This window comes from Haplochromis burtoni, unplaced genomic scaffold (assembly GCF_018398535.1).
Source record: "Haplochromis burtoni strain Fernald_Lab_line unplaced genomic scaffold, NCSU_Asbu1 Contig_173, whole genome shotgun sequence".
Lineage (NCBI taxonomy): Eukaryota > Metazoa > Chordata > Actinopteri > Cichliformes > Cichlidae > Haplochromis > Haplochromis burtoni.
The window spans coordinates 905,811-915,690 of NW_024582534.1; the positions used below are offsets into that span (position 1 = coordinate 905,811).

General features: G+C 42.7%; 1 protein-coding gene across 1 annotated transcript in view; it reads right to left on the minus strand.

The window, feature by feature from the left end:
• lemd3 (LEM domain containing 3) overlaps nucleotides 1-9,509 on the minus strand; it is a 16,401-nt gene extending 6,892 nt beyond the window's left edge. The window contains exons 1-8 of the mRNA XM_005933820.3: nucleotides 8,100-9,509; nucleotides 7,568-7,602; nucleotides 2,600-2,657; nucleotides 2,165-2,238; nucleotides 1,839-1,918; nucleotides 1,610-1,755; nucleotides 737-838; nucleotides 556-658 (exon numbers count right to left, since the gene is read on the minus strand). Coding sequence (XP_005933882.1) covers nucleotides 556-658; nucleotides 737-838; nucleotides 1,610-1,755; nucleotides 1,839-1,918; nucleotides 2,165-2,238; nucleotides 2,600-2,657; nucleotides 7,568-7,602; nucleotides 8,100-9,429 — 1,928 coding nt within the window. The 5' untranslated portion in view covers nucleotides 9,430-9,509. The remainder of the gene's footprint in view (nucleotides 1-555; nucleotides 659-736; nucleotides 839-1,609; nucleotides 1,756-1,838; nucleotides 1,919-2,164; nucleotides 2,239-2,599; nucleotides 2,658-7,567; nucleotides 7,603-8,099) is intronic.
• Nucleotides 9,510-9,880: the final 371 nt, after the last annotated feature.

Sequence of the window (9,880 nt, forward strand, 5' to 3'; positions counted from 1 at the left end):
CTGACGGAGTTTTGGACCCAGATTACTCCACGAAGCTCCTCCCTACCGTAATGCTCTGACAATCCATCAAGCAGTGCGGCTTACCAAAGCTGTACTAAAACATTTTTAACAGATTTCTGCAAAAATCGGTTCGAGGTCAGTAAGCACAACCAGAATTCATACATAAGGCACACTCTCGATTTTTGAGAACATTAAAGGATTTTAAGTGTGGAAAATACGTTATACAGAAGAATATATCGCGATACATATCGTTATATATCGTTACCGCACGTGCTTCAAATTATATCGCAATATGAGTTACATACTAGTTACACAGTAATTCTACTTATTGATACCTATTCACAAACGGAGAGTTGAGTTTCAATCCAGCTCTGACATCTGGACAGAAATATGAAATTTCCTCAAAGACCAACGATGTAAAGTTAAATCTTATAACGTACAAAAAGTTCAGACCCACCTCAACCAAAGAAATTAAAAAATAAATAAATAAATAAATCAGTAATCTGATTACCCGAGGAAACTGCTTTGAGGTCTAACACTAAAGATGGGACTTACCGGTCCTGCGGCTGAACCAGCGAGTCTCTGACATGCGGGATGGGCAGGTAGGGCTGTAGGTCCTGGTTCTCTTGGCAAGCCTCACCATGAGTCTTCATCACATCTGGATAAGAAGAAGGTACCAAACTCATAAGCAAACACTTCCTGTCTGACATCCAAGTGAATACGGTGCGGTCCTTACCGATGATCCTCTCCACCATGTCGTACATTTGTCTCGTCTCCGCCTCGTCTCTCCTCCAGCGATACTTCACGTAGCACACCACGCTCCACACACAAGCTGCCGCTGTGCAGACAAACACAGCATTCACAGGTTCAAACAGACCAGCTCAACACTGCCTCCACATCTGTATCAATCTAAACTCTGATGGATGAATCACTGAAGCTGGTGCTGCTGACAAGAACGTATTCAGGGTATATTTAGTCATAATATTCGTTTATCCTTGTTTTAAGGAACCATTTCTTATCAGCTGACAACAGAATGTCGCTCCTGCTCACCTACGAACTATTTGATCTTTCTGTTTAGTGTCAAAGTTTTTATATCATTTATTGAGAAAAATGCATGAAACAATCATCACCTGTGTGACCAGAAACTTGGTGGGTTTTGCTTTAGTAACAATTTGGCCCCATTTTAGTGTCTTTGTAGCAGACCACACTTTAGTTGCCAACAGCAGCTACTGCAGCAGACCATCAAATGATGGCATTAACACCACATGGATCTCACACCTGGATGGGGTTTGACTGATTTCCAAACATCAGTCGAAAGACAAAATGTGTGTTCCTTTACAAATGACTAAAAAATAGATGCCATTAAAAAAAAGAAGCTGTGTCTGTTTTCAGACGTAAATCACGACACACTGCAAAGACATGTTTGATAATTCCTTCTAAAAATGACTTGCGTCAGGTGCTCGCCCCTCATTCACAAACCAGATGCAGAAACTGCCCCCGCTACCATGAGGGGAAGGCTTTCTGAATCATCTCGTGAGGGACAGCACCCCCCTGCACAGTCCTCATTATAAACTCCATGTTTACAGTTTGTGTAACGTGGTTTATTCACCAACTGCAATGAGGAGGACTCTGTTTATGATGGTGAAGAAGGCTCGGCGGAAACGGCACGTGAAGGACATCTTGGGATGAGTGGACTCCAGCCGAGCGATCTCAGACACCTTGGTCACCGGCTCATCCGGCACCGCTCCCACCAGCCTGCAAACACCGGCACAGAAAGTGAGTGCACGTGTCACTCTCACGGAGGCAGCGAGGAACTCTTCAAAGAGGCTGAACATTACCTAATGCCAACATCCTGGCCTTTTTGGATGATCCAGTCCAGAGAGTCATTAATTAAGCCTTTAAACGATTTATTTTGAGCCTGCACAGAAAGAAGAGACATGATTCTCATTTATTTTAAGCAATTTCTGCTGATTCACTCAAAGAGCCAGGTGCTATGATGTTTATACATGAAGACTCACATGTGCAAGCACATATGAGTAAGCTGCATTAACCTGGTTACTCCACATGGACAACAATCAGACTGCTGCCACACTTTGATTTAACTGTGTGATAAAAGATGGAACTGCTGACGTTTCCTATTGAATGTGTTGTTGTGTGGATGTACCAGTAAATACACCGAGGCCTCATCTATGGACACACTCCGGTTTGGATGATTTGGGTCTCCACAGTCATGCTGGCCTGTAATCACAAGATTAAACTGATGATAATCTCACTTTAATCCAACTTCCCCAGATCAGCACACACACAACAACGAGCTGATACATCTGTTTGTGCTATACGTTTCTGTAAGGACAATAATACAGCCTGTTAGAATCACCACATATTGGTAAAGTCCCATAATGATCATTCTCTGTACTCTGTGTGTGTCTGAAAATTTACTATTAAATCAAATTTCAAAGGAAGTTAAACGATGTAAAAATGGAGCAAATATGTTAAAATCTTGTGTTCACATTAGCTGATGTGGTAACTGTGCTGTCATAAATCTGATACTGTGAAATAATCGTTGCCATATACAGTTAATAAGAATTAAAATCATTACCAGCAACAAAGGCCAAGTGGTCATGAAGACTGAGCAGCAGCTTTTGGATCACATCCTTCTGTAAAAAGAAACGCACGATTATTGTAGAAAGTACCAACAAAGCTGCACTGATCTGCATATTTATTCATTTTACTGACAAAATCTCTGCAGAGAAAAAGGCCATTACACACAGAGGGCGTGGCCAAAAAGCAGCACGCCACTCTGAATCTTTCGGTCGTGTGATGCACAAACACAACGAACATGTTGGGGATTTAAGTTCTTTAAAAACACGTTGTGAAAAGAGTCGACATCATCCCAATGAGCAGAGACGTTTCTGGACAATAAAAAGGAAGAACGACTCTGGGCAGCAGGAAGAATTTCATGGAGGTCACGTTCATGTTTCCGGTGGGCAGTGTGGCAGTGGGAGCTGAGACTAGACGTGGGTTTGTTTTTTAAATCAGTTTCCCAATTCAAATGGATTTTAGTTTGAATAAAGCATTATTGATTCATTGAATCCTGAATGATTTTCAAATATAAAATTTGCCAGAATCTCAGGTCAAAGTTCATAAAAATATTTCAACAATCACCAAACGAGAGCAGGACACAAAGACGTAAACACAGAGCGTGGATCGTTCACCCGACGGCACGTCTCAGTGTACCCACAGACCAGTTTACCATCAAAATCTGTTTGATCCTCAGTTACTCTGACACAAAGGCCTCTGCTGTGATGCTCACACCTCTGATCAAGTCTCACAGTGTCAGCTTTGTTTTTATACACAGATATAAACATGGAGAAGTAAGAATAAATGATCAGAATCATAATACTTCTGAGTCAAAACTCCGTGACGAGGCCCAGCTGAGGAATCGTTTCAGAGAGCCGACTGACCCCAAGCAGCGTCTAGATGTGTCTGAGGACAAATAGGATTATTTTACTATTTGTATCTTCAGAAATGGTGCTTGTTTTGAGCCACGAGCATACTTGTTGGTGCCAGAAAGTATTAGCACCAAATTTACATGCGTTTTTCTACCTCCACTCAGCAGCCATCTTTAATCCACTGTGGGTAGTTCTTATTTGAAGCATTATCTGAATAAACAGATTCACGGTCATGGTGCCATGTCATCAGGTGTCAGGCAGGTTATCTAACCTCCAGTTTAAAAGTTGGACACAGGCCTCTGACAGAAATCGCTCTTCATGAGCTTTTTTATCTGCTGTTTGTTGCAGCTTGGTCAGCTTTAGGCAAAACACTACGTAGGTTGAGATATTCTAAAACAGAAAGCACTGAAGTAGCACTTTTCCACGGTGTTGTTTTGTTTAAGCTGGGAAGTGCAGATACCCCACTTTCCTAATGACAGCGAGTCAACATCTGTCAGAACTTTAGGAACACTGCTGGCGCAGTGCTGTGAAAACATGTTGGCCACCAAACTGATGTGTTTATTTTTGCATGTTTGTTGTGCTTAAATGTTTCAGATCTTATATGAACAAAGATAAACTGAGGAAACTGAAAATGTCATTTTCAGATGATGACATCATGTTTTTAAAAAGCTATGTCACACGCTTGGACACGCCTTCTCATTTAATGCTTTTTCTTTATCTTCATGTGTATGTATGTAGCTAACAAAGAAGTGTAAAACAACTCAAAACATGCTTGAGATTCTTCCTTTGCACATGCTGGTATTCTCCGATGAGCTTTATGAGGTTGTCTGCAACGCTAACAAACTGTGGACGGCGTGCAACTTTGAGGAGTCTAAAATATAAAACACATTTAGAGTTATTTATCAACTTTCTCTTTGCTACATAATTCCACACATCTTGTTTCATATATTTGATGTCTTCAGTTTGTATCTACAATGAAGAAAGCAGCAAAAATAAAGACAATGTTAAATGAGAAGGTGTGTCTTCTGATTGGCCGTCAGTGTGGTTCTATGTAATATGTAAAACTGCCCACTAAGCCTAATAATTGGTGACGCCATGATTTGCAGCAAGAAGTGCAATCGAGCATGTGTGATAACTGCCAATGAGTCGTTGCTATCACTCCACAGGAATTCTGCAGACTTGTTTTTCATGTAGCCACCAAATCTGTTCATTGTTTTTACGGCCTCGATCTTTTTGGTAAGCAGTGGTTTTAGCTTCGAGCTCTCGTGGACGGCATTTTCACCCCATCTCTGTCTTATTGATGCTTCCCTCAGGGCACCAGTAAACCCACTGTAGCGTTCGCATTGCTCACCGCCGCTGATTTTCCTGCTGTTAGGGCGCAAGAAGCCGCTGCAGTATTCTTGTGAACAATAGGTGGCAGCACTCAGGCAATATCATGACATAAGTGTTGCTATAGGAAGGGAAGAAGTCACAACTGAAAGCAAAGACTTTCCCGAGTGCCCATATTTCAAACAGCAGTAACAATCCCCTCTGCATATATGTCCATCAGAATGGGACGCCAACCTTGGCTAGGTTGTATTATTAATATTATGAAAACATATAGCTATGTTTTCATATTCAGATGACACCCAGCTTTATCAATCCATGAAATACGACGACAGGTTGTCTTAAAGACAAAGACCTGGGTGGCCTCTAATTTCTTGCTTCTAAATTCATTCAAAACTGGCGTTATTGTACTCGGCCCTGAAAAGCTTACAAACATGATGTCCAACCACATACTTTACACCGACTCTAGTAAAACCTTGGAGTTGTTGTTGATGAGAATTCAATGTGCAAAGTAAACAAATATGCAGGACTGCTTTCTTGCATTTGTGCAATATTTCTAAAATTAGAAACATCCCATCTCCAAATAATGCTAAAAACTGGCTCGTGCGTTTATTACCTCCACACTGGATTACTGTGATACATTATTGTTCAGTTGCCCTAAAAACTCCCCTGAAAGCCTTCGGTTGATCCAAAACGCTGCAGCCAGAGTGCTGTCAGGGACGAGGGCATTGATGATCATCTCTCACACCGGCTTCATGGCTCCAAGTTCATTCCAGAACCTAACTGAAAATCTTTCTCCTCACATACAGGGTTTAAGACCTCATAACAATATCATCTCAACAGAGCACTTCACTCTCGGACTGCAGGCTTACTGATGGTTCATATTTAAAAGTAGAATGGGAGGCAGCGCCTTCAGCTTTCAGGGCCACCTCCACTAAACCAGCTCCCAGTTTGGCACAGACATCCTCGCTACCTTTAAGATTAGGCTTCAAACTTTCCCCTTGAATAAAGCATCTGGTCAGGGATGGATCCGGTCACACTGAACCCTCCCTTAGTTACAGTGCAATCCGGTTGTTCAGTGATGACGTGACGAATCCTACTTCCGGGTCTAAAGCAGTCTGCGTTTAATATGGCTTTTGTGTTGTTAACATGTTTAATGTTTTGTATTTTCTTCTATTTAATCTCAAAAAGCTCCTAAAACAGTCAGTGATCACTGTTGACCTCCCTCGGCTTTTATTACCGCTAATCATTTATTTAAGCTCAGTTTTTAAAACCTTAGGATGTAACTACAGCCCAGCCCATGCAGCAGTATATGAATGACTAACCTCGTATTGTGGATGGATTATCTCAGTTGTTCTCCTGGCTGAAGTTTGGTCCTTTTACAGCATCCTGCCATGCGATTACATTTGTTCCTGACCACCGAGAACACTCACGTTAACTTTTATCGAGTGGAAAAAAAGTTAGCTTGTTTATATTATGCTAACATAGCTGTGTCGCTAGCGGTCACGTAGCACATCATTATATACCAGCTAGCCCAACTTCAGTAACCCTACAAACGTCACTGCTGTTTAGTTTTCTGTCTTCATTTATGCTGGAAGTGATAGCAGAGCTGTACGTTTTAATTTGTTTCCAAAACCCCGCAGTCAGGACATGCTATATTGTATTTAGATAGAAGCTAGCGAGCTAACTCCTGCTAACTTCTAACTCCGTTAAATGTCATAAATTCCGTTTTCATGGATGCCTGGATGTTAAACTCAATTGTTACACCTGGTAGAGCAGAACGCTGATCATTTTATTAAAGATGAAAGACTTTAGACAGTTTTTCAACTCTCAGTAATGCCATAGTGATCGTTTGATATATGGACCTGCAGCGGAGTTTAGGCCCAGACACGGCTAGTGACGTCAGACTGAACAACCGGATAGGCCTAGGTTACTGTGGGCTTCCCATGATGCATTGAGTGTTTCTTGTTCGCTCACTGTGCTTACACACCTCTCTGTATGTAATCATTATTTATCTATCATCGTTTGCTCTTTTCCACAGTCTGTCACCCTCCCCTGGTTGTGCCAGAGGTTCTTCCTGTTAAATGTTGTTTTTACTTTCCACTGTTCCACTGTGTGCTTGGTCACGGGGGGTTGTTGGGGTTGTCTCTGTATACAGTAGAGTCTCTACCTTACAATACAGAGCACCTTCAGTAACTGCTCTTGTGACTGGTGCCATACGAATAAAACTGAATTATTGTTGAATCATAAACACTGTCCTGTACTGAGGCAAGTGAGACTATCTGATAACTCTGTTTCTCTCGGTAGGCCGTCCACTCCTGGGGAGTTTCATCACTGGTTCAAGTTTTCTTCAGTTGTGGATAATAGCCTTCACCACAGTTTGCTCCCAAAGCCTGGCTTTGTAACCCTTTTCAGACTGATGGAGGTCAGAGTCTTTGTTTCTTACCTGTTCATACGTTTCTTTAAGTTGTAGTTAATTAATGATTAAACAAGAAGGCAATTACTTTTCAACATATGGCCGATTAGATCTGTATACCTGTGTTCAGATCAAATCCTCATTTATCATCTTGTACCAACTTGGATTATCTGATATCTAATGTCACAATTCAGTTGATGATCTGAAACGTGTGACAAATACTCCAAAAAAATAAATAAATCAGCATTAGAATAAAGCATTGCAAGTTACTGAAATGGTACACACTGTTAATCTAATCATATTTTCTGTGCTGTACATTTGAAAACCTCTTAACTTAAAGAGTAGGGGGAGCCTGAAGAAAGTATTTACTTACATTAGGTGTGTCAAACTCTGGGGGAGGGCTATTAACTGAAAATGAAGAAGAGACAGACAGTCAGGACAATTCTCATAAAAGTTTCCAAAGTACACGGATTGAGAAAAACATCCATAAATTATTTTTCTGTTAAATATAAAACTGTTAGTGTGTGCATTCGTAGCTTTTGCACATTCTGCATCATTTTAAGTGTAACGTGATTCTTTTGATAGTCACATAATCCTTTTATCTGTAGGGGCACAAAAAACAACTCAGAAATCGGTGGAAGTGAATTTGGAGCACCGTCCCAGTCCGACTGCTGTTCTGTGCTTGGGCAGACTGACTACAGATTCCTGCCAGTCTAAAAATGCTCGTCTTTGGATCTGTTTGTATTTGGGAATCTCTCCAACTTTGGTGTTTGTTCAGCAGGAACATCCACTCAAAATACACAAAGAACAAACACTTGAATACATTACCAGGCAATAAAACAACTACATGCATTACAGTCCCTAAACTTTAACACTCCAAATAGGCAGTTCGCCCAGATACTCACTGACGTTATCCACCTCCATGGCTCCTGAACCCCTCATCCTGAGGTACATGAGGCCCAGCAGCACAAAGAAGAGACACGCCGCTGTGAGCAGGAACATGGACAGGTAGTGAGCGCTAAAACTACCTGAGGAAGCTAGCTCTTCCCTTTTGAACTGCTGGAGAAGCTCATCTTCGGGAGCAGACACGTTTCTCTTGAGCGCTGCGTGGCCGTAGGAATGGTTGGGAGCAGGGGTGTGATTAGAGTGGTTGCGCCTGTACGTCTGCGACAGACCGCTGTAGGTGGAGAAGCGCGGTCTCAGCTCGGTGCTGTTGCTTCTGGATGCTCCGTCCTCCCCGGTGGCCGGACTGTTTTTACCGGTGTTGCCTTTGTGGTTTTCGGTAAGTGACCTGTAGATGGGTTTCCTTGGAAGTGTGTGACTCCGCGAGTCTCCCAAGCGGCTAAAGTCCCTTCTCCTTAAATCATCTTCCTCTTCATCCTCACCTCGACTCCCCCCCATGCTTAGAAAACGACGAGGCGTAGCTTCTGTGTTCTGCCCATCGGTCGCAGACCCTCGATCAGTAACGTCGGAAGATAACGCCACACTGGGGTGGTTTCGTCGAGGCTCCAATCTGTCGCATTCTGGGTCGCCGACGCCAAGCCCACTAACTTCCTCCTCGTCCGAGTCTGAGTAATCTCCAGCTAATTTGCTAGCATTCAGGCGAGACGCCCCGCGACCATTTAAAGAGCGAGATTTCTTTTCCATATCCTCCTCATAATTGTCCTCGTCCCCTGAGTCGTCGTAACGCCGTAGTCCCGCATCGGGACTAGGTCTGTCACCGACTCCCCAGCCCAGTGAGACACGTCTCTCTCCGTTCTGACCCAGGGAAAAATTGCTGCTTGGTGTCGCACTGTGGTCGTACCGACTCTTGATAGCCACACTCGGCGGTGAGGCAGGCCTAATCTTAGGCTGCTGATGAGAACTGGAGCTTCTGTTCGCTCTGCCACTGGGACCGAGGCCTTTCCTCTTTAGTGGGGTTTCAGCATCAGACTCGTCGGAGCTGAAACCGAGGAGGGAGGACTTCCGGCCCGGTCTCCTGCTTGTATTCAGGTGCGTGACGTCATGGCTGACTGGCCTAGATGCCACTGTGCTACCGCCGCCAGTGGTACTGTTAATGGCACCGATAGTACGGGTTTTACCAGGTCTTAGTCCTCGCTGCTGTTGCTCCTCGCGAAGCTTCTTGAGTTTCTTCAGGTACACCGGACGAGTGTTTTCAGTAACGGGCCCTGGAGTGAAACCAAAGCGTTTTAATTCCAAAAAAAGCTCCTCATCCGTTAACTGCGTTGACGCCATCTTGAAAAGACCTCGAAGACGGTTCTGTGACGGAAATGACGTAGAGGTGAAGTGGCAACCAACTGGGCTGTGTTCAAAATCACAAGCTGCGAAAATATGTTGCAGACACCCCCTTTATTACGTCGCGGATGTTTTCAAATAATAGTTTGTTTCACTTTTTCTGTGCGCATATTAAAAATCTAATTACTTTTTTTCAAACAAATAGCTTTATTGAACGTGTAAACAAACAAAAGTAACCATTTAACAACTGAAGACACGGTAACAGCGAAAAACATACAATTTCAATATGAAAAATATAAATAAATACAAATCACACAAAAAGGAAAAAGAGTCAGAGAAAACAATCACATTAAATCAAAATTGTTAGGTAATAAAAGTAATTTCACGTCACAGACTCACTGAACCGCTTTACTTCATTCTTCCAGTAATTCCAGTCAGGCTTTGCTTTGAA